The sequence below is a fragment of the Choloepus didactylus genome, chromosome 1 (assembly GCF_015220235.1).
Source record: "Choloepus didactylus isolate mChoDid1 chromosome 1, mChoDid1.pri, whole genome shotgun sequence".
In the NCBI taxonomy this organism is placed as follows: domain Eukaryota; kingdom Metazoa; phylum Chordata; class Mammalia; order Pilosa; family Megalonychidae; genus Choloepus; species Choloepus didactylus.
Window position 1 is genome coordinate 14,300,507 of NC_051307.1, and position 25,103 is coordinate 14,325,609.

The window sequence follows — 25,103 nt, forward strand, 5'->3', positions numbered from 1 at the left end:
AGAATGGGGAAAAAACTTGAAAAAATCGAAATGCACCTCAGGGATATGATAGATAATATGAAACGTCCAAATATAAGACTCATTGGTGTCCCAGAAGGGGAAGAAAAGGGTAAAGGTCTAGGAAGACTATTCAAAGAAATTGTTGGGGAAAACTTCCCAAATCTTCTAAACAACATAAATACACAAATCATAAATGCTCAGCAAACCCCAAATAGAATAAATCCAAATAAAACCACTCCGAGACATATACTGATCACACTGTCAAACACAGAAGAGAAGGAGCAAGTTCTGAAAGCAGCAAGAGAAAAGCAATTCACCACATACAAAGTAAACAGCATAAGGCTAAGTAGTGACTACTCAGCAGCCACCATGGAGGCGAGAAGGCAGTGGCACGATATATTTAAAATTCTGAATGAGAAAAATTTCCAGCCAAGAATACTTTATCCAGTAAAGCTCTCCTTCAAATTTGAGGGACAGCTTAAATTTTTCACAGACAAACAAATGCTGAGAGAATTTGCTAACAAGAGACCTGCCCTACTGGAGATACTAAAGGGAGCCCTACAGACAGAGAAACAAAGAAAGGACAGACAGACTTGGAGAAAGGTTCAGTACTAAAGAGATTCGGTATGGGTACAATAAAGGATATTAATAGACAGAGGGGAAAAATATGACAAACATAAACCAAAGGATAAGATGGCTGATTCAAGAAATGCCTTCACGGTTATAACGTTGAATGTAAATGGATTAAACTCCCCAATTAAAAGATATAGATTCGCAGAATGGATCAAAAAAAATGAACCATCAATATGTTGCATACAAGAGACTCATCTTACACACAGGGACACAAAGAAACTGAAAGTGAAAGGATGGAAAAAAATATTTCATGCAAGCTACAGCCAAAAGAAAGCAGGTGTAGCAGTATTAATCTCAGATAAAATAGACTTCAAATGCAGGGATGTTTTGAGAGACAAAGAAGGCCACTACATACTAATAAAAGGGGCAATTCAACAAGAAGAAATAACAATTGTAAATGTCTATGCACCCAATCAAGGTGCCACAAAATACATGAGAGAAACACTGGCAAAACTAAAGGAAGCAATTGATGCTTCCACAATAATTGTGGGAGACTTCAACACATCACTCTCTCCTATAGATAGATCAACCAGACAGAAGACCAATAAGGAAATTGAAAACCTAAACAATCTGATAAATGAATTAGTTTTAACAGACATATACAGGACATTACATCCCAAATCACCAGGATACACATACTTTTCTAGTGCTCATGGAACTTTCTCCAGAATAGATCATATGCTGGGACATGAAACAAGCCTCAATAAATTTAAAAAGATTGAAATTATTCAAACCACATTCTCTGACCACAATGGAATACAATTAGAAGTCAATAACCATCAGAGACTTAGAAAATTCACAAATACCTGGAGGTTAAACAACACACTCCTAAACAATCAGTGGGTTAAAGAAGAAATAGCAAGAGAAATTGCTAAATATATAGAGACGAATGAAAATGAGAACACAACATACCAAAACCTATGGGATGCAGCAAAAGCAGTGCTAAGGGGGAAATTTATAGCACTAAACGCATATATTAAAAAGGAAGAAAGAGCCAAAATCAAAGAACTAATGGATCAACTGAAGAAGCTAGAAAATGAACAGCAAACCAATCCTAAACCAAGTACAAGAAAAGAAATAACAAGGATTAAAGCAGAAATAAATGACATAGAGAACAAACAAACAATAGAGAGGATAAATATCACCAAAAGTTGGTTCTTTGAGAAGATCAACAAGATTGACAAGCCCCTAGCTAGACTGACAAAATCAAAAAGAGAGAAGACCCATATAAACAAAATAAGGAATGAAAAAGGTGACATAACTGCAGATCCTGAAGAAATTAAAAAAATTATAAGAGGATACTATGAACAACTGTATGGCAACAAACTGGATAATGTAGAGGAAATGGACAATTTCCTGGAAACATATGAACAACCTAGACTGACCAGAAAAGAAATAGAAGACCTCAACCAACCCATCACAAGCAAAGAGATCCAATCAGTCATCAAAAATCTTCCCACAAATAAATGCCCAGGGCCAGATGGCTTCACAGGGGAATTCTACCAAACTTTCCAGAAAGAACTGACACCAATCTTACTCAAACTCTTTCAAAACATTGAAGGAAATGGAACACTACCTAACTCATTCTATGAAGCTAACATCAATCTAATACCAAAACCAGGCAAAGATGTTACAAAAAAGGAAAACTACCGGCCAATCTCCCTAATGAATATAGATGCAAAAATCCTCAACAAAATACTTGCAAATCGAATCCAAAGACACATTAAAAAAATCATACACCATGACCAAGTGGGGTTCATTCCGGGCATGCAAGGATGGTTCAACATAAGAAAATCAATCAATGTATTACAACACATTAACAAGTCAAAAGGGAAAAATCAATTGATCATCTCAATAGATGCTGAAAAAGCATTTGACAAAATCCAACATCCGTTTTTGATAAAAACACTTCAAAAGGTAGGAATTGAAGGAAACTTCCTCAACATGATAAAGAGCATATATGAAAAACCCACAGCCAGCATAGTACTCAATGGTGAGAGACTGAAAGCCTTCCCTCTAAGATCAGGAACAAGACAAGGATGCCCGCTGTCACCACTGTTATTCAACATTGTGCTGGAAGTGCTAGCCAGGGCAATCCGGCAAGACAAAGAAATAAAAGGCATCCAAATTGGAAAAGAAGAAGTAAAACTGTCATTGTTTGCAGATGATATGATCTTATATCTAGAAAACCCTGAGAAATCGACGATACAGCTACTAGAGCTAATAAACAAATTTAGCAAAGTAGTGGGATACAAGGTTAATGCACATAAGTCAGTAATGTTTCTATATGCTAGAAATGAACAAACTGAAGAGACACTCAAGAAAAAGATACCATTTTCAATAGCAACTAAAAAAATCAAGTACCTAGGAATAAACTTAACCAAAGATGTAAAAGACCTATACAAAGAAAACTACATAACTCTACTAGAAGAAATAGAAGGGACCTTAAAAGATGGAAAAATATTCCATGTTCATGGATAGGAAGGCTAAATGTCATTAAGATGTCAATTCTACCCAAACTCATCTACAGATTCAATGCAATCCCAATCAAAATTCCAACAACCTACTTTGCAGACTTGCAAAAGCTAGTTATCAAATTTATTTGAAAGGGAAGATGCCTCGAATTGCTAAAGACACTCTAAAAAAGAAAAACGAAGTGGGAGGACTTACACTCCCTGACTTTGAAGCTTATTATAAAGCCACAGTTGCCAAAACAGCATGGTACTGGCACAAAGATAGACATATAGATCAATGGAATCGAATTGAGAATTCAGAGATAGACCCTCAGATCTATGGCCGACTGATCTTTGATAAGGCCCCCAAAGTCGCTGAACTGAGTCATAATGGTTTTTTCAACAAATGGGGCTGGGAGAGTTGATATCCATATCCAAAAGAATGAAAGAGGACCCCTACCTCACACCCTACACAAAAATTAACTCAAAATGGACCAAAGATCTCAATATAAAAGAAAGTACCATAAAACTCCTAGAAGATAATGTAGGAAAACATCTTCAAGACCTTGTATTAGGCGGCCACTTCCTAGACTTTACACCCAAAGCACAAGCAACAAAAGAGAAAATAGATAAATGGGAACTCCTCAAGCTTAGAAGTTTCTGCACCTCAAAGGAATTTCTCAAAAAGGTAAAGAGGCAGCCAACTCAATGGGAAAAAATTTTTGGAAACCATGTATCTGACAAAAGACTGATATCTTGCATATATAAAGAAATCCTACAACTCAATGACAATAGTACAGTCGGCCCAATTATAAAATGGGCAAAAGATATGAAAAGACAGTTCTCTGAAGAGGAAATACAAATGGCCAAGAAACACATGAAAAAATGTTCAGCTTCACTAGCTATTAGAGAGATGCAAATTAAGACCACAATGAGATACCATCTAACACCGGTTAGAATGGCTGCCATTAAACAAACAGGAAACTACAAATGCTGGAGGGGATGTGGAGAAATTGGAACTCTTATTCATTGTTGGTGGGACTGTATAGTGGTTCAGCCACTCTGGAAGTCAGTCTGGCAGTTCCTTAGAAAACTAGATATAGAGTTACCATTCGATCCAGCGATTGCACTTCTCGGTATATACCCGGAAGGTCGGAAAGCAGTGACACGAACAGATATCTGCACGCCAATGTTCATAGCAGCATTATTCACAATTGCCAAGAGATGGAAACAACCCAAATGTCCTTCAACAGATGAGTGGATAAATAAAATGTGGTATATACACACGATGGAATACTACGCGGCAGTAAGAAGGAACGATCTCGTGAAACATATGACAACATGGATGAACCTTGACGACACAATGCTGAGCGAAATAAGCCAGGCACAAAAAGAGAAATATTATATGCTACCACTAATGTGAACTTTGAAAAATGTAAAACAAATGGTTTATAATGTAGAATGTAGGGGAACTAGCAATAGAGAGCAATTAAGGAAGGGGGAACAATAATCCAAGAAGAACAGATAAGCTATTTAACATTCTGGGGATGCCCAGGAATGACTATGGTCTGTTAATTTCTGATGGATATAGTAGGAACAAGTTCACAGAAATGTTGCTATATTATGTAACTTTCTTTGGGTAAAGTAGGAACAGGTTGGAAGTTAAGCAGTTATCTTAGGTTAGTTGTCTTTTTCTTACTCCCTTGTTATGGTCTCTTTGAAATGTTCTTTTATTGTATGTTTGCTTTCTTTTTAACTTTTTTTTCATACAGTTGATTTAAAAAAGAAGGGAAAGTTAAAAAAAAAAAAAAGAAAAACAAGGAAAAAAAAAAGATGTAGTGCCCCCTTGAGGAGCCTGTGGAGAATGCAGGGGTATTCGCCTACCCCACCTCCATGGTTGCTAACATGACCACAGACATAGGTGGTTTGATGGGTTGAGCCCTCTACCATAAGTTTTACCCTTGGGAAGACGGTTGCTGCAAAGGAGAGGCTAGGCATCCCTATGGTTGTGCCTAAGAGCCTCCTCCCGAATGCCTCTTTGTTGCTCAGATGTGGCCCTCTCTCTCTGGCTAAGCCAACTTGAAAGGTGAAATCACTGCCCTCCCCCCGACGTGGGATCAGACACCCAGGGGAGTGAATCTCCCTGGCAACGTGGAATATGACTCCCGGGGAGGAATGTAGACCCGGCATCGTGGGATGGAGAACATCTTCTTGACCAAAAGGGGGATGTGAAAGGAAATGAAATAAGCTTCAGTGGCAGAGAGATTCCAAAAGGAGCCGAGAGGTCACTCTGGTGGGCACTCTTATGCACACTTTAGACAACCCTTTTTAGATTCCAAAGAATTGGGGTAGCTGGTGGTGGATACCTGAAACTATCAAACTACAACCCAGAACCCATGAATCTCGAAAACAGTTGTATAAAAATGTAGCTTATGAGGGGTGACAATGGGATTGGGAAGGCCATAAGGACCACACTCCACTTTGTCTAGTTTAGGGATGGATGAGTAGAAAAATAGGGGAAGGAAACAAACAGACAAAGGTACCCAGTGTTCTTTTTTACTTCAATTGTTCTTTTTCACTCTAATTATTATTCTTGTTATTTTTGTGTGTGTGCTAATGAAGGTGTCAGGGATTGATTTAGGTGATGAATGTACAACTATGTAATGGTACTGTAAACAATCAAAAGTACGATTTGTTTTGTATGACTGCGTGATATGTGAATATATCTCAATAAAATGAAGATTAAAAAAAAAAAAAAAAAAGCTACCTACAAATAAAAGCTGAGGTCCATAAGGCTTCACAAGGGAATTTTACCAAACTTTCCAAAAAGCATTGATACCATGACTGCTGAAACTCTATCAAAAAAATTGAAGAAAAACGAACACTAGCTAATTCATTTTATGAAGCTAATATCACTCTGATACCAAAACTAGATAAAGATACTACAAAAAATGGAATCCATAGGCCAATCTCCCAAATGAATACAGATGCAAAAATTCTAAACAAAATATTGGCAAATCAAATCCCAAGGCACATTAAAAGAATTATATACCACAACCAAGTGGGGTTCATTCCTGGCATAAGAAAATCAATTAATATAATTCAACACATTAACAAATAGAAAAGGAGAAATCAAATGATTATCTCGAAAGACGCTGAAAACGCATTTGACAAAATTCAACATCCCTTTTTGATGAAAACACTTCAAAAGGTAAGAACTGAGGGAACCTTTCTCAATATGATAAAGGGCATATATGAAAAACCCACAGCCAGCGTAGTACTCAATGGTGAGAGACTGAAAGCCTTCCCCCTAAGATCGGGAACGATCGCCTCCCTTATTCAACATTGTGCTAGAAGTTCTAGCCAGAGCAATTTGCCAAGACAAAGAAATAAAAGGTATTCAGATTGGAAAGGAAGAAGTAAAAATGTCATTATTTGCAGATGATATGATTGTATATTTGGAAAATCCTGAGAATTCTACCATAGAGCTACCTGAGCTAATAAACGAATTCAGCAGAGTGATGGGGTATAAGATTAATGTGCATAAATCAGTAATGTTCCTATGCACTAGAGGTAATAAAAAAAACTTCCATTCACAATAGCAATTAAAAAAATCAAGGACCTAGGAATAAACTTAACCAAGGATGTAAAAGACCTCTACAGAGAAAATTACAGAATTTTTCTAAAAGAAATAAAAAGGATCTAAATAGGTGGAAAAATATTCCATGCTCATGGATAGGAAGACTAAACTTTGTTAAGATGTCAAATCTACCCAAACTAATCTACAGAGTCAATGCAATTCCAATCAAAATTCCAACAACCTACCTTGCAGACTTTGAAAAGCTAGTTTTCAAATTTATTTGGCCTCAAATTGCCAAAAACATCCTAAAAAAGAACAAGGTGGGAGGACTTACACTTCCAGACTTTGAGCCCTTCTATAAAGCTATAGTGGTCAAAACAGGATGGTACTGGCGAAAAGACAGACATAGTGATCAATGGAATCGAACTGGAGTTCAGGAATAGACACCTAGATGTATGGTCAACTGATTTTTTTGATAAGGCCTGGGACAGAACAGTCTCTTCAACAAATGGGGCTGGAAGTGCTGGATAGCCATAACCAAAAGAATGAAAGAGGACCCCTACCTCATACCCAATACAAAAATTAACTCAAAGTGGATCAAAGATCTCAATATAAGAGACAGTACCATAAAATGCCTAGAAGATAATGTAGGGAAACATCTTCAAGACCCAGCATTAGGAGGTAGCTTCTTAGACCTTACACCCAAAGCACAAGCAACAAAACTAAAAACAGATCAATGGGAACTCCTCAAAATCAAAAGCTTCTGTGCCTCAAAAAACTTTGTCAAAAAGGTGAAGAGGCAAGCAACTCAATGGAAGAAAATATTTGAAAATCATATATCTGATATCACACTGATATCTTGCATATATAAAGAAATCCTACAACTCAACAACAGTAGCACAAACATCCCAATTATAAAACGGTTAAAAGATACGAAAAGGTATTTTTCTGAGGGAAAATACAAATGGCTAAAAAACGTGAAAAAAAATGTTCACACTCACTAGCTACTAGGGAAATGCAAATCAAAACCACAATGAGATATCATCTCACACCAATAAGAATGGCTGCCATTAAACAAACAGGAAACAATAAATGCTGGAGAGGATGTGGAGAAATTGGAACTCTTATCATTGCTGCTGGGAACGTATAATGGTACAGCCACTCTGGGAGACAGTTTGGCGATTTCTCAGAAAACCAGTATTAAATAACCCATGATCTGGCAATTCCAATTCTCAATATATACCCAGAAGATTCGAAAGCAGTGAAATGAACAGACATTTGTACATCACCATTCATAGCTGTATTGTTCACAATTGCCAAGAGATGGAAACAATCCAAGTGTCCTTCAACAGGCAAGTGGATAAACAAAATGTGCTATATACATATGATGGAATACTATGCAGCAATAGGAAGGAACAAGGTCCTGAAACATATGGCAACATGAATGAACCTTGAAGATATAATTCTGAGTCAAATAAGTCAGACACAAAAGGAGAGATATCGTATGTCACCACTTCTATGAACTCCCTCAACAATGTAAAATCAATGTCTTATAATACAGAATATTGAGGACCTAGTGGTAGTAGCTAGTGAGGGGGAATGATAAGCTATTATATTCAGATATGTTAATAATAGTAAATTCAAAGGTATGGCAATGGATAGGGGTGACAACTATTTGTTAATGGGATTATAAGTATCAGAGCTGTACTGAAGGCGAACAGGATTGACAGGGGTTGTTTAAAGGCATATATCCCACAGATCAGCAACACAAATACAGATAGGCGCTTGTGTGATATACTCCTAAGGTATGACACTAGCACAGAGAGTTGACAACAGAAGGGTACATGGAAAAATATACCTATTGCATACTAGGGACTGTAGTTAATAGGAATACCATACTAGTACTACACAAGTACTAGAGACAAATAATTAAGGCTGACAAGAGCTACGAGATGCTTTGGGTCATGAGAATTGTTTAAAATGGAGAGTGATGAGGATTGTACAACTAAGTGATGATAATGTGAGATGTGGATGGATTATCGTGGACATAACATATGCTATGTAAACTTAGGAACCCCCTACTTAATAAGTCAAGCCCTCAATCTTGAGGCTTGCTCAGGTGAAACTTAATGGTTGTAAAAAGGAGGCTAAGCCCACCTATAATTATGCCTGGGAATCACCTCCAGAGAACCTGTTTTGTTGCTCAAATGTGAACTTTCTCTCAGCCTAACTCTGCAAATAAATTTATCAACCTCCTCCCAATGTGGGACAGGACCCCCCAAGCGAGTGTGTCTTCCTGGAGATGAGGGACAAGGATTCTGCAAATGAGCCTGACCCTGGGCTTGAGATTGCCTTTTTGACCAAAAGGAGGGAAAGAAACGCAACAAAATAAGGTTTCAGTGGCTAAGAGAATTTAAATCGAGTCAAGAGGCTGTCCTGGAGGTTACTCCTATGTAAGCTTCACCTAGATATGCCAGATAGTCACAGTATGATTAGCCCAAGTCAACAGTAGTCCCTAAAACCTTATAGAATACCCAGATCCCTATCTGATACTCTTATAAAGGCTTCACTCACTAAGCTTATTCTTTAGAAACTTAAATTCTTCAGAGAACTCCTATGCCAGCTAAGTCCCAAAACCCAGAGGCAATACTCCCTTCAAGAACATCAACCTAGATGTGTCCCTTTTTCTCATAAAGTTGACACCCTTTTTCAACATAAACAACTTTCAGTAATCACTGCCTAGACATCCCTGAAGGTCGGGAAAGTGATTAAACCAGAGTGGGGTAGCAACAGACAAGATGGAATTTAACAAAGGATTATGAATACCGAATCCTTACAGAATTTCCTTTTCTTAGTTTCTGGGGTATTAGAATAGCTAGACGGAAAGAACTGAAATGGTGGAACTGTAACACATAGCATCTTTTGAAATTTGCTCTATAGCTACTTGTTAAATTGTAATTTGAAGGCTTCACCTTTTTGTATATATGTTATATTTCACAATAAGGAAATAACTGAAACTATGGTACTATAACTCATAACAACTTTCAAAATTTCCTATATAACTACTTGTTAAAGCATACTCTGAAAGATACTATCTTTTTTGTATATATATTTCACTGTAAGAAAATAACTGAAACTGTGTGTGCCAGTTTGAATATATTGTGTCCCCCAAATGCCATTATCTTTGATGTAATCTTGTGTGGGCAGATGTTATCAGTGTTGATTAGACTGTAATTCTTTGAGTGTTTCTTTGGAATGTGCCCCACCCAGCTGTGGGTGATGACTCTGATTGGATAATTTCCATGAAGTTGTTGCTCTGCCCATTCAGGGTGGGACTAAGTTGATCAGTGGAGCCATATAAATGAGCTGACATAACAGAAGGAATGCAGTGCAGCTGTGAGTGATGTTTTGAAGAGGAGCTACAGCCAAGAGGGACACTTTGAAGAAAGCACAGGAGCTGCAGATGAGAGACAGTTTGAAGACGGCCGTTAAAAGCAGACTCTTGCTCCAGAGAAACTAAGAGAGGACAAATACCCCAAGTGCAACTAAGAGTGATATTTTTGAGGAACTGCAGCCTAGAGAGGAACATCCTGGGAGAAAACCATTTTGAAACCAGAACTTTGGAGCTGACGCCAGCCACATGCCTTCCCAGCTAACAGAGGTTTTCTGGACACCATTGGCCAGCCTCCAGTGAAGGTACCCAATTGCCGATGTGTTACCTTGGACACTTTATGGCCTTAAGACTGTTAACTGTGTAACCAAATAAACCCCCTTTTATAAAAGCCAATCCATTTCTGGTGTTTTGCATTCCAGCAGCATTAGCAAACTAGAACACTGTGGAACTGTAATCTACAATACTCTTTGAAGTATTAATTGCACTTGAAGTTAAATTTCACTTAGAAAGATATCACTTCTATGTATATATGTTCTATTATACAATAAAAAAATATAACAGTAAAAAAGTCAAGTATATCATACTGTTCTTGCAACTTTCCTGAAGGCCTGAAAAGTTTCAAATTTTTATTTAAAAATTAAAGAGAAAATGCATATCAATAAAAATAAGTATGCAAGATGAAATAAGGTAATTAAAATATATATTCATTCACAGAAAAAGGAATCTTCGACAATTGTGTAAATTCAAATAATTAGCAAACTTTCGGTATATGTAACAGGGCTTAAATTGGTTTAATGTCCTGAAGACCCAGAGAAGATTCTGAATGTACATTATCTCTCTGTTCTTCACTTAATTACTAACCATTCCCTCACTAAAATCTCATAATCCACTTACATACATAAGGAAACTGAGTCGCAATGATTAGAAAAAACACAAAGGTCACTGGAGGGGACAGGCCCGACCAGAGGCATAAATACTCCACTGATTTTGCTGCTGGATTCACAACCAGAGGCCACCACGTCTCTGGATCTTGGTAGAGAAGGCTTTTTGTACATGATGGAACATCCTGCATCCTACACTATTCAGCAGTTCTAGACCATGGACAACTAACTTTGTGCCTAGGTTGAAGAAAGCAAGTTGGCCAGGAGTTATCTGAGGCCAGAAGGGATGAGCATAGCAGGGTCCTGTTCTTCCTCCCATTTAAAGTACAATGCATTTTTGGCTTGCATTTTAATAGGTCTATAGCTGAGAACCCAATTGACGGTACTCCTTCCCAATATTCAGAATAATTTATTTCAAATACAATTTTCATGGTACCTGTAGCGGCCCATGAGGGCTTTTCTAGTCCAGAGGCCAAAGAAGACACCAGGCATTTTCCGATACATGAACTTTTATTCGGGGCTTACCAACAGGGTGAGAAGTCGCAGAGAGATCATGACGGCTCTCTTATGCCAGGCGGGCATCACATTCACGGGAAGTTGACTGCGCAATCAAGCTAGCTGGTCAAGCTGATTATAAGGGCTTTCTAGACAAAGATACTCCTAAGAATATGAGGGCATGAGCACAGGAAAGGGGATCTAGTGACAAGGGGGGGAGGTGGTGGTTGATTATGTCATGTAGGAAGGGAGTAGAGATAACAAGAATGATAGCATCTTAAGAAGCTCAGGAAGGAGGTAGACTAATATTTGATGTAGGATGTCTGGCTTCTATACGTACACAGTTCAGCTACACATCATTTCTAGGGAACAAAGATGGTAGATAAAACACTACCTGACTTAGGTCACAAAGGCTATTAAGCACAAAGTCTCACAGGCCCCAAATCAGGCCAGTATCTCTTACCATCCACCCCTGCGCAACAGTTTGCGTTGACCATGGGACAGACATTGCATCCGTAATCCACGTCAAAAATACACTAAACAACATAGCACTAATATTCTAGTCCAAAGGAATAACTGGCCTATTCATAGATGATGCCATGGTCAAGTTAGCGAGTTCCACCATTTAAATAAAGGATCATTGGATAACTGATCAATACTTTGTATATGATTTTGCATGTGACCTAGGTAGGGCCTGTGTTACATTTTGTGAATTGTCAGGTGTATAGATACAACACTGAATGTTAATTAGAGCACAGGTTCTGCCCTGTGCAGCGGTTAAAACATTCAGAGCCATTCTATTTTGTAAAACCACCTCTTTAAGTTGTGAGGTTTCATTATTAAGTAGTGATATCGCTAGTTTTTACCATTTTTCAACCTTGACCATGGAAATAAATTTCCCTTTCTGCAAACTTTCTGCAAGTTTCTGCATCCATTCAGGTTCTGTCCCCAAAATTTTTTTTCCTTTTCTTTATTCTGAAACAACCAGTCATTTAGGACAAAACTACTTTCTTTTTTCTTTCAATAAAAACATCCCTCATACCCTCTACCATTCAAGTTACCAAAACAATCCTGGAAACTGTTCTTAAGCAAACATTTAACAACATACTATTACCATTAAAATTAAACTTGTTAGAATAATACTAAATACTCAAAACATCTTCGTTAATGCATTACTGAAATAGTGATATACTTTTTTTAAAAAAAACAAGAATTAACAAGACATGTAAGCATTAAACTGGACAGCTGAGTGGTTTAACAATATATAAGCTGAGTCTTCATTAGTAGATAGAAGAGTTCCAGGTGAGGGGGTTTTAAATACCATATTTTCTTCCCCTGCAGGGAGCCCTTAGGAGTCAGATTTACAGTTAGTTTGGGGGTATAATGAGTCTTTGCAAAGTTATGCATACAATTCCCTGGGGGATGGGGAGTCCCAGATGGGAAATACAAGTAACTCTTGGCTCCTACGTAATTCTAATACCCCATGGGCTTAGGATTCTCAACCAGCGTGGCCACATGGGCCAGAACCAGAGCCAATTGACTTTATTTTCCCCAATTCTAGTGTTTATGGCACAGGCAAGAGGACATTATTATCACTGCCTCGCTGTGGCTTGAGAGCAGCTGATCCCCTTATTTGAATTCGTAAGCCCTGCATGGGCCCCGTGGTTACCATTTCCATAGGAGCGGGAGCCCTTGCTTTGGGTCTGGAGTCAATGCTGGTGCAGTCGTCAAGTCCATTGTTGTAAGGAGTTTCTATCATCCTTTATGTGTTCCTTTAAAAGGCCATTCATTCTTTCAATTAACCCAGCTGCTGTGGGGTTATAGGGCAAGTGAAACGTCCTATAGTCCTGTAGTCCAGGCCTGGGTTAATTGCCCAGTGAAGGGGGGTCCCCCTACCGCTGTCCACATGTGTGGGGACACCAAAAAAGGCACTTAATTTTTCTAAGCTACATATGATAGCTCGTTAGTTGGCCTTGCCCACTGGGAAGGCCAGCAGCAGTACTGTAGCTGTATTCCTGGAGGTGAAAGCATACTTTGCACCTTTGGACAGAAGAAGGGGGCCAACATAGACTACTTGTCACCTGGTGACAGGGATCTGATGTCCTCGGTGCCTGGTTTTCCAGTGCAGCCGTTCAGCCACTTCATGCATTGCTAGTGTTAGGCTGCGGATTTTGCTAGGGCATCTGCTTCTGTGCTACCTGGTAATGAAATGGTGTTGTGGGCAGACATGAAAAACTGTTCCTTACATTTGTGGTAGGCAGTCCAGATGTCTTCCCACCAGATGGTGTCAGTACTGGACAGTCATGGGCGTCCATGTAGCAGGCTGCCCGTGTGCCAATCCATGCAGAGTCTGGTATACTTCCTTGTCTGTCAACGGTGGGCATGGGAGGAGCTACCTCGGGAGGATCGACAGGAAGTGGCTAGCCAGTTGTCAAGGCCCATGAGGGTTTTGCCAGTCCAGAGGCCAAAGAAGACACCGGGTAATTTCTGACACATGAACTTTCATTCAGGGCTTGCCAAAAGAGTGAGAAGTCGCAGAGAGATCATGACGGCTCTCTTATGCCGGGCAGGCATCACATACACAAGAAGTTGACCATGTAATCAAGCTAGCTGGTCAAGCTAACTATATGGGCTTTCTAAAAATATGAGGGCATGAGCGCGGGAAAGGGGATCTTGTGACAACAGGAGGGTGGGGTAATGGTGATTAATTACGTTGTGCAGGAAGGCAGTAGAGATAACAACAAGAATGATAGCATCTTAAGAAGCTCAGGAAGGAGGTAGACTAATATTTGATGTAGGAAGTCTGGCTTCTATATGTACAAAGTTCAGCTACACATCCTTTCTAGGGCACAAAGAGGGTAGATAAAACATTAACTGACTTTGGTCACACAGGCTATTGAGCACAAAGTTTCATAGGCCCCAAATCAGGCCAGTGGCTCTTACAGTACTAAGGCAATGAGCTTTAAATTCATCTCTTATAAATTAATATTTTTAAACAAAATTTTAACATATAGCATACTTAGCATGTTTTGTTTTAAAGTTGCACAAAAGGTTTAATTTTAAGTTAAAGAACCTACAGGATAGGAAGATACAGAATAGAAATGTTTAATTTATAGAAATTTGGCATCAATGAAACATTGAGGTAAAAGAAAGGAAAAGAACATCAAAATGTGGGAGACATACGAAAACATATATACTTTAAACATCCTAAAGCATATAAAAATATCCTCAGGAACATAAAAAATGTATTTATAGTATACTCATACCATGATACTATTTGATATTTGAGAGTTATGAGGATATGGTTTAGTGACTGCTCCCATTTATATTTACCCCTGATGAAGAAAAATTAAAAGGAATCACTCTATATATACATACATACATATATATATATATATATATATATATATATATAGTTTAGAGATGCCAAGGCCTCCAAATGGACAAGAGATGCCAAGGCCTCCAAATGGGAAAGAATATAGACATCTTCCCATTTGGAGGCCTTGGCATCTCTAAAAATTCAAAACTGGAAGAAACTGAAGCAAAATCAAAGGACATTTTTCTCTTGTGTGTGTGTGTTTCTTTTTAAAGAGTCTGCTATGAATGGATACAACCAGAAGACTCTCCATCCCTGCTCTGTGAGCAACTGTCACACCAAATTCCACTCCTGTAATGACTGATAACTGAGCACTAATACAAACAAAAATCAAAAAACAGCCCTGCAAAATTACATATGAAGGCAGGATGTACAGAAAACTACCTTGAAAACACAGAGGAAAGGTAGTATAACCCAAACAATAAGTAGAGAAAGGAACCAACAAAATCCCAAACACAGAGCCAACATGATCAACACCATACTGCCACGTCTGAGGTCATGGGCATCAAATGCGTCTTCCACAGGAGCTGCTGTTTGGAGCACAGCAAGATGACCTAACAGCATTGTGAGGTGCAGTTTGTTCACAAGCAGGGCTTTAAAACTGCATGAAGGGGCTGGGAGGACGCCGCGGAGACTCTGGGAGGCGGGAGATGGGTAGGTCTTAACTGAATCATTGGGGTCCTATAAAAGAGTTCACAGATAGAAGGAGCTCAGCGCAGCTAAGAGTGACATTTGGGAGAGCATTTGCAGCTTGGAGAGACATTTTGGAGACAGCTGTTGAACGCAGACTTTTGCTAGTCCAGAGTTTTCTCTGGAGAAGCTAAGAGAGGACAAAACGCCCCAAGAGCAACATTTTGAAGAATGCACAGGAGCTGAGAGAGGAGGTGGAACACAACCCAGGATCAGCAGATGCCAGCCATGTGCCTTCCGTGCTAACAGAGGTTTTTCGGACACCATTGGCCTTCCTTCAGTGAAGGACTCAGTGACCTTTGAGGATGTGTCTGTGGACTTCACCCCAGAGGAGTGGGCTTTGCTGAATCATGCTCAGCGGAACCTCTACAGAGATGTGATGCTGGAAACCTTCTGGCACTTGGCTTCAGTAGGAGAACACTGGGAATCACATTGCAGCAAAGCGCATCACAAGAACCAGGAGGGGCATTTGAGCCATTTGGTGGAGAGCCTGTATGAAAATAATGATGGTATTGAATGTGGAGAATCCTTCAGCCAGATTCAAGATCTCATTGTGAATAAGAGAAATCCTACTAGAGTAAAATCCTATGAATGCAATCAACGTGGAGAAGCCTTCGTGGATCGTTTATCCCTTAACACTCACATAGGATGTCAACCTGCACACAATCAGTGTAAAGAATGTGGGAAAGCCTTTATCCATTCTTCATCCTTTGAGGTACATGTAAGAGGTCACACTGGAGAGAAACCTTTTAAATGTAAAGAATGTGGAAAAGCCTTTATTAATTCCTACCAGCTTAGAATTCATACAAGGATAGACACTGGAGAGAAGACTCATGAAGGTGATAAATGTAGGAAAGCTTTCAGTTCTCATGCAAACCTTAATACACATATGACAACTCACAATGGAGAGAAACTCTTTGAATGTAAAGAATGTGGGAAACCGTACTCTCTTCTTTCATCGCTGCGAAGACATATGAAGATTCACAATGCAGAGAAATCCTATGAATGTAAGGAATGTGGGAAAACCTTCCTTTATTCTTCATCTCTTATTAAGCATGCAAGAACACACACTGGAGAGAAACCCTATAAATGTATGGAATGTGGGAAATCCTATAGATGTTCCTCGCACACTAAGGCGCACATGAGAACTCATACTGGAGAGAAGCCTTATGAATGTAAGAATTGTGGGAAGGCCTTCAATTGGTCCTCAGTTCTTAAACTGCATATGAGAACTCATACCAGAGAGAAACCCTATGAATGTAAAGAATGTGGGAGAGCCTTCAGTTGTTCCTCTGCCTCTCGAAGACATGTACGAACTCACACTGGAGAGAAACCATATAAATGTAAGGAATGTGGGAAAGCCTTCAGGTGTTCCTCATATTTTCGAGGGCATGTGGGAACTCACACTGGTGAAAAACATTATGAATGTAAGCAATGTGAGAAAGTCTTCAGTTGTGCTTCTTCTGTTAGGACACATATGAGAACTCACACTGGAGAAAAACCCTATGAATGTAAGCAATGTGGGAAAGCCTTTACACGGAATACATCACTTACTGAACGCAAGAAAATTCATGCCAGGAGAGAAATCTTATGAAAGGTGTAAAATATTGCCTTGATTAGTGTGTCTTTCTTCAAGGGAATTCCTAGCTCCTTAACTCTCAGTTCTTTCTATTATTACTATTTAAAATGACAGTTATTTCTCTACTTTAGCTAGCCCACAAAAGTTTTGATGTTTAGTGTTTCAATTATTATTCATTTGTGTAATGCATTTCTCATTTACATTAGAAGAGTTTTTAGACTCCTGCTGATATGAAGCATATTTTCTTAGTATGCAACTGGAGTAAAATTAGATAATTTTAAACTGATTTCTATTTTCCATTAATTCAGCATGTGGTGGTCATGATGATAATGCACTTTGAAGACAGTATGATTTTCTTTCTGGCAGATACTGACCAATAGTGTTGACCTAATGTCTACCTTTCAATTCTTTCTTACTGAGAGAACCTCGATCTTTTGAGATTTTCAGTCATTATTGAAAGATTGGGATTCAAACCTATGTTTGTAGAAATTGGAGACCATATTCCATGTTGTTGTTTTTTTGTTTTTTTGTTTTTTTTTTTTTTTGGCAGAAATTAGTAATTGTGAAAAAATCTTGAAAGTTGGCACTTGCATCTTGTTATTTTTATATTTTGCACTTCATCTTTTACTTGATCCTAGCTGGAAATTTGATATGTAACTTTTGAGTTATGGAGTCCCTGTAGCATAAAGATAAAATGTCGAGGTAAAGATGGTTCATCTGGATTGTGTTAAGTCAACTTGAGTCAAGGTAGGTCTTGTGTTTTGCAGAATCCTTTCCCTTGGATGGTTCCATTTTAGAACTGATCTAAAGCAAAGTAGTGCTCTCAATTTGCAGGCAGTCAAGGAGACAGATGCAGAAGGCCTTGGTGGCTCAGCTTTCAATTTATTTTCCCAACTGCTGACACCACCAGTTAACATTTGCCCCAAAGCAAACATCCAGCTTCATCAGAGGTGATGGTACCCACTGACATCTTTGTCACCCCTTCCCTCATGGTCAGACCCTCTCAGCTCTTTAGATTTTCCTCTAAGCTTATTGCTGTCCAGTCAGGCCACTGCTTTGGCTAGTAGCCCTTTCTCATCCTCCAACTTCCTTTATTTCTTGCTCTTTCAATATGTGTGTAATTTCTGTAGTGAGTAGTATGTTCCTCTAATAGTAGCTGTTTTCTGACACCACCTAGGGAAATGCAGTATCTCAGCCAGAAACACAGGAAAATTTGTTCCCTGAATTCATTGTTGAGGGGCTGCACTGAACCTGTAATTCTTCATGAGATAACTAAGCACTTTGCATCTATTTGTAGATGATTGGGGAGTTTTTGTTTGTTTGTTTTTGTTTTTTTGTTGTAGCTGCATGCAGTCTGTAATGATAAACCCTAGTGTGTGTTCTTTTATTATAATTCCTTGTGGTTCAAAACAATGTCCTTTTTTTTTTTCCTTTTTCTTTGGTTAAACATATGGTTTTGTATATATTTTAGAGAAACCTAATAAATGTGTTTATATTTTACAGAAACCTAAAAAAAAAAAAACTGCATGAAGGGCAGAGAACCTGGTTAAAAGGAGAAGCTCATTACTAAGGTTGAAAACGTTCAACAGAAAAAGAGACTTTGTCAATGTTCAGCCTGAAAAACTGTTTTGAATACTCAAGTTGGCCTCTAAAGAGGGAGAAGGCATTCCTCCCAGATTTGTGTTGTTTGTGGAGGCGGCAGGGGAAGGAGGGAGGTGTGGAGGGTCGGTCAGGAATGTCCAGTGGTGAGCAGTCACTGTCAAGCCAAGCTGCCGGCACATCACTTGGCAACACTCTCTGGCATTTCAGACAGATTTGTCCGTTTACTCCTGCTTACTTTACACAAAGAGAATTACCAAGGCATCTATCCTATAGAGCACCAACAAGTCCAGATTTTACCCTCCAATCTTCTAAAGCACCCTTCCTTTCATATTTGCGATAAGAGGAGAATTCATCAGGGAACAATGAAACCAAAGCGTAGCGCCAATATAAGGTGAAAAATGAGGGATGGCAATGAAAGAAACAAGGCAAGGCCACTTCTAGACAACCAACTAACCACAAAGTTAGCAAACAGCCATTCCTAAGGCCTCAAGAAAATAAATGAGGGACTGTTATTTCTTCTTGAAGGATTCTATCTCAAAGAGGGTCATTAAGAATAAAACAGTAGCCCAAGGTTCTGAAAGCTATAAAAGTAATTCCTGGAAAAAGCACATAACCCCAAACCAAATGGCAAATGATAATTCTAAGAACCACTGAGTGGGAGAAGAGCATTTTAGATCAAAATAAAATTATAGAATAGTTTCAAGATTATTACCCAAATTAATAAAAAGGTATGTAAATTTAACCTATTTCAACTCACATACTTTCCAGCCCACCAGCATCCCAACAAAAATAAGTGAAGAAAAAAAACAATAGAATTTCCCAGGTATTTGGAAACACTTATTTTTTCCATGTGAAAAAAATACAATGAACCAGGTAAAGGGAGAATAAATGTTATGTGTAACGTGAGGGATATACGGTCACCAAAAAAGAGACAATCTAAAAGTTTCCTTCCAAATAAAAACTGAAGTTCCAACATATTACAAGGCACATGCACACTCAAAGGGAAAAAAATTAAACTGTAACATTTTAGCAGAAAACCTGACACTAAACTTAGTCTTAGGTCAACCACTCTCAACTTTTCCTCTACCTAATTTACTTGTATACCTCTAAATCCAGCCAGCTACCAAGCCTGTTATTATCAGTTTGCCTGCAGGCTAGGAAGAAAAATGTTTTAGAGATAACCTTCAGCTTTAGGAAAGAATTCAAGAAACTACAAAGAAAGTACCAATTGCCCAAAATAACACTGCAACACTGAAAAGAGCAAGAAAGTAGAAGTCTTCCTGCCAGATTTTAAAGCTTCCTTCAACAAAAATAATGCAGCAGCTACAAAGGGAGGAATGAAATATGGGCTTATAGACCTTAGTAAAAGAAAGGAAACATGCCCTATAAAAAAACAAGTGTGCTAGTATTTACAAAAATTTGCATGTATTCATCAGAATTAAATTGGCTATGTGCAAGCCTGTCACTATCACACAACTGAGAACCTAGCTGACATTTTACATCTTTGATATCTTCGTGGATGTAGCAGCACAAGAACAGCAATGAGAATTAGACAGCTCCCCCCGCCTCCAATGTCTAATACAACCAATTCCGGGTGCAAGGGACAGAATAAGAGCAAGTGGAAAACTCAATGGAGATTTGTTTTAATCGCCTTACAGTCTTCAGCAAAGACTCTGAAACATCGGCCCAATCAGGAGATAAAGGAAATCTGCAGAGCTATTTATTAATGAGCTGACCCTCACATAGATGCTAGCTGCCTCCTACTATCCCTGAAGAGTATTTACAGTGTGTAAAGAACGGGCGAAGTCCAAGGGAAAAGCTTTATTGCAACATCAATGAAAAGTCACTGAGTGTCATGAATGCGAGCAAAGGACAATGCAGTTATTAACAGAAACCAACTGCACTCTGCTAGGTGACCTAGAGGACTTCCACGCAGAGCAAGATTTATCGCTACTAGCAAGTTTTAGGACTAAAAACCGCTCAATAACATTAGCATCACTAAAACACTAAATAGACTGCAGCCAACTGAAAACCAGATTGTTTTAAAAGACAACATGATTCAAATCTCTAACTGCACTTCACTGGTTAAGACACTGAAACACAGGTCAGCCTGAGAAAACACAGGAAAGCAGAATGTCCTGCTGCTGGACATTCTCACTGGGGGTTTCACTCAGGTTCTTTAAGTGGATCAGGCTGTGCAGTTAGAGTACAGAAAGGAAATCTGGAAGTTTTGTTAAAAATCACAAACACAATGATATGGACTAAAAGAAAGAAATCCCAGACTTTCTCAACTTGTTTTTTTCTCTAGAAAAGGTTTCAACTTCTACTCATAACATGAAAAACTTCATAAAGCCGATTTTATATTCAAAATGTGTTTGAGTGAAAATCCAATTAATCTAGAAGTCCAGTTTAGGCATGCTTGTGCTCCTAATAGTTGACTGCATTTAATTTCAACATTGTGAAATCCAGTATAGCTACTGAGCTTTAAAATTCCAAATAACATTCAAAAGATTGTGAAAAGATAACTATTTTTTATTGAGGGAAGACAAGTTAATTCATTCAATATGTACTGCACTGAATAATATTCATCTAGATGTGGACGTTTGAAAACTAACCCTTTCATTCCCTCTTATTTCTTTTGACACTCCAACTTCTTAAATGGATCTTATAAAGTTTTTGTCAAAAGGCAATTTTACTTGGGAATATGAACCAATTTACATAAGGTCAACCCAGCTTGAAAATCTCACCACAAAGGAATGAAGCAAGGCCTCAAAATAAATAAGTTAAAAGCTAGTAATAACATAACAGTATGGTAAGAGAGCCCTCTCTCACACTGCTGGTGGGAGAGCAAATTTTCACAACTCCTTTGGGAAGCTATTTGACAGGATATGCATCAAGAGTCCTAAAAATGTTCCTACCCTTATACCCAGTAATTCAACTCTTAGGAATCTGTCCTAAGAAAATGATCTGAAATGCAAAGATGTATTTTTAAAGATGTTCACATGAATTTTATTTAATACTTAAAACTGAAATAACCTTATGTTCAACAGCCTAGGAATAGTTGGGTAGTTTATGATACATAGGTACAATGAATATATGACACAATGTTTATCAAGGGACTTTTTAAAAAAATAAGTAGAAAGATAATTATGATATTGTGAGGTGTTATGGAAATCATGCTTTTTTTCCCCCAAAAATGCACAGAAAGGAAAAATATATACCAAAAAATAAAAAACTTGGAGAAAGTGTTGTAAATACTGTCACTAAATCTAAATAAACCTTGTACAGTGATTCCCAATGACTATTTTCATGTACATTGTATCAAACGACATAACCCTGTGGCCTTCCACAGGACTGTGAAAGCAGAGAAAAAGCTACCAACCCTGGCTACGAGAAAAAGAAAAGACACTGCAGCAGAGATAGCAAGAAGTGTGAGTCAAATGAGGAGCAGTACACAGACACATCTAGGAACAGCATTCCAGGCTAAAGGAACAGCATGAAGGCCATGAGCAAAATGCCATATAAAAATGCCAGGTGCATCCAAGGACCAGTCAATAATTCTGAATGGCAGGAGTGTAAAATGAGTAAGAGAATTTGAAAGTACAGGGGAAGGGAACCAGTGGTGGAGGGCTGCCTCTAGGCTGCCCCACTAGCTTTGGTCAAGTTGACCTCCTCTTGACATAGATTCCAGAAGCACAAGCAAACAGCAGCCCATGCAAACTAAGTTTTAGTTTTCTCAGAAAATTGAGTAAAATAAAGTAAATATGGTCATACTCCATTTATTACCATTTGGAAAACAGTTGATTCATGTTGGAGGATAACACAGTCATATTTGAATAGCTTTGCAGAGAAAGAGAATACTGCTTTATGTTTAAAATGATCTTTTATGTTCAGAACAGCTCTAAATTCCTAACTTTTAAATCTTCTTCCTCCAATGACTGTAACTCTGTATTTTAGTAGTCGAGAGTCAGAAATATGTATGTATATACACACATACAGTGAATCACTCCACCTATTTGAAATTACATTTCAATTCTTCATTTACTCCACACTGTAACCTGAATGTGTTTACTCAGTGGAGAGGAAAGGTTTTGGCAACAGTATTGACACAAAACCACTATTCATTCTAAAACAGAGGCAAGACTTCTCACATGAAAACTTGATTTTGAGGTTAGCTGGGAACATAGTCCAGAAGATGAACAACTTGAAGTCATCAACTGGAAAGTGTTCCAGCAAGCATCAGCCCAGGTACTTACTGGCCGTGGACCTTGTATGAGTTGCTTAGTGTCTTTTTTTTGTTGTTCTCATCTCCTTTATTTTTTTTTAATTCAATTTTATTGAGATATATTTACATACCATGCAGTCATACAAAGCATACATTCAATTGTTCACAGTACCATTATATAGCTGTGCATTCATCACCAAAATCAATTTTTGAACATTTTCATTACCACACACACAAAAATAATGAGAATAAAAATGAAAATGAAAAAGAAGAATTAAAGTAAAAAAGAACACTGGATGCCTTTTTTTTTTTTTTTTTGTCCCCATTTTTCTACTCATTCATCCATACACTGGACAAAGGGGAGTGTGGTCCATATGGCTTTCCCAATCACATTGTCACCCCTCATAAGGTACATTTTTATACAATCATCTTCAAGATTCAAGGGCTCTGGGTAGTAGTTTGATAGTTTCAGGTATTTACTACTAGCTATTCCAATTCATTAGAACCTAAAAAGGGTTGTCTATATTGTGTGTAAGAGTGCCCAACAGAGTGATCGCTCAGCTCCTTTTGGAATCTCTCTGCCACTGAAACTTATTTCCTTTCACATCCCCCTTTTTGGTCAAGAAGATGTTCTCCATCCCACGATGCCGGGTGTAGGTTGCTCCCCGGGAGTCATATTCCACGTTGCCAGGGAGATTTATTCCCCTGGGTGTCAGATCCCACCTAGTGGGGAGGGCAGTGATTTCACCTGCCAAGTTGGCTTAGCTAGAAAGAGAGGGCCAGATCTGAGCAACAAAGAGGCACCAGGGAGGAGGCTCTTAGGCACAATTACAGGCAGGCCTAGCCTCTCCTTTGCAGCAACAGTCTTGCCAAGGGCTCAGCACATCAAACCACCAGTCCCCTATGTCTGTGAGCAGATCATCTTAGCGTCTTTCTAAGCTTTAGACGCTTCATCTATAAGATGCAGATAATAAGAGTACCCAACTCAAAAGACTGTCAATAGAATTGAGCTTTAACACTTGGAATAGTGCCTTACACAGAGTAAAAAAACTCAATAATGTTAGCATTTTTCACTCAGAATTATCATCCAGTAAATATGACAATCTAATCTTAAGTATTAAGCATATGTTTAAATGTTACATTATGCAGCTTAAATCAATTATTGGCTATTTATTACATGGCAGTTACTGTGTTGAACACAAGGGTCCAAAGAGGGAAAGACAAAGGTTCTGCCTCAAACAGCTCAAATTTGGAACAGGAACCGACAGTAAACAAATCATTCTGGTACAGTGTGCTTCATCCCACAGTGGAGAGCAGATCAAGGCATGGAGACAGCAGGGAAGGCAGACGAAGGGATTAAGTATGGTGGAAGGTCCACCAGGAACAAACCAGACAGGCTAGGCAGGATGAAGAGAAGGCTGAATTGCTTTCTAGGTGGAGAGTGAACACTCAGGAGGAATGAAACCATCCCAAGGGCAAGGGTGTGAGGGTCGAGATGGGACCAGCCCATGTCGAACTGCCCTAAGGAGGCAAGGGTAAGATTTTAAACAGGAATGTGCCAGGACTAGATTTATCTTTTAAATGTTCTCTCTCCGGCAGCACAGGAGCTGGGTGTGGGGAGGTGGGAGCTTAAATCTAAAGAGATATATTACATCACTGGCTGGAGAAGAATGTAGGCAGTGCCCAGGAAGTACAAAGTACAAAACTGTAAAAGGAAAAAATTCAGCATAGACAGTTTGTAGAAACACACCATGGGGAAAATACTCAAAACTATAATGTATCAACATTAGGTAACCATACACACTTTATTTACTGCCCAACTACTACAGACTGGTAACTATGAACTAATGACCTATTCTTACAGAAAAACTGAATTTCCTTCTTGACCGGTTAACCCTTCTTGCCATTCTAACCTTTGGCCATGTGCCCTGTTCTGACTCCAGAATGGTTTAAGTGGATTTCTTCTGCTGCTTCCTTTGCATGTTCTAAGCTTTGAGCTACATTCCTCATAAGCTGTTATCTACCGGTGTGTTTCTCACACAGGACTCTGGGCCCTTGAGAGCAAGGACTCATGTCTCCAGTCCCAGCACATCACATGGCTTGGCCCATAAAAGGCACACACACAATGTGGACTGAATGAACACTTTTGAGAATGAATGAAGCAACTAAGTACTGAATAATCTATGCAATCACTC

At 38.7% G+C, this 25,103-nt stretch overlaps 2 protein-coding genes across 9 annotated transcripts in view; one reads left to right on the forward strand and one right to left on the reverse strand.

The window, feature by feature from the left end:
• The window catches only part of ITSN1 (intersectin 1), a 262,634-nt gene that overhangs the window by 178,553 nt on the left and 58,978 nt on the right, over positions 1-25,103 (reverse strand). The gene's annotated exons all lie outside the window — the stretch shown is intronic.
• Positions 15,463-22,170, forward strand: LOC119543359 (zinc finger protein 239-like). The gene is made up of 4 exons (XM_037848201.1): positions 15,463-15,466; positions 15,784-16,223; positions 16,296-16,811; positions 22,036-22,170. The coding sequence occupies exons 1-4, from the start codon at positions 15,463-15,465 to the stop codon at positions 22,168-22,170; spliced, it is 1,095 nt and encodes a 364-aa protein (XP_037704129.1).

Bases quoted from the DNA above. Each gene is read 5' to 3' on its own strand.
- LOC119543359 (XM_037848201.1), top strand. The intron at 16,224-16,295 runs GTAAGAGGTCAC...AATTCCTACCAG, and splicing joins CTTCATCCTTTGAGGTACAT to CTTAGAATTCATACAAGGAT. The intron at 16,812-22,035 runs GTACGAACTCAC...GGCCTTCCACAG, and splicing joins CCTCTGCCTCTCGAAGACAT to GACTGTGAAAGCAGAGAAAA.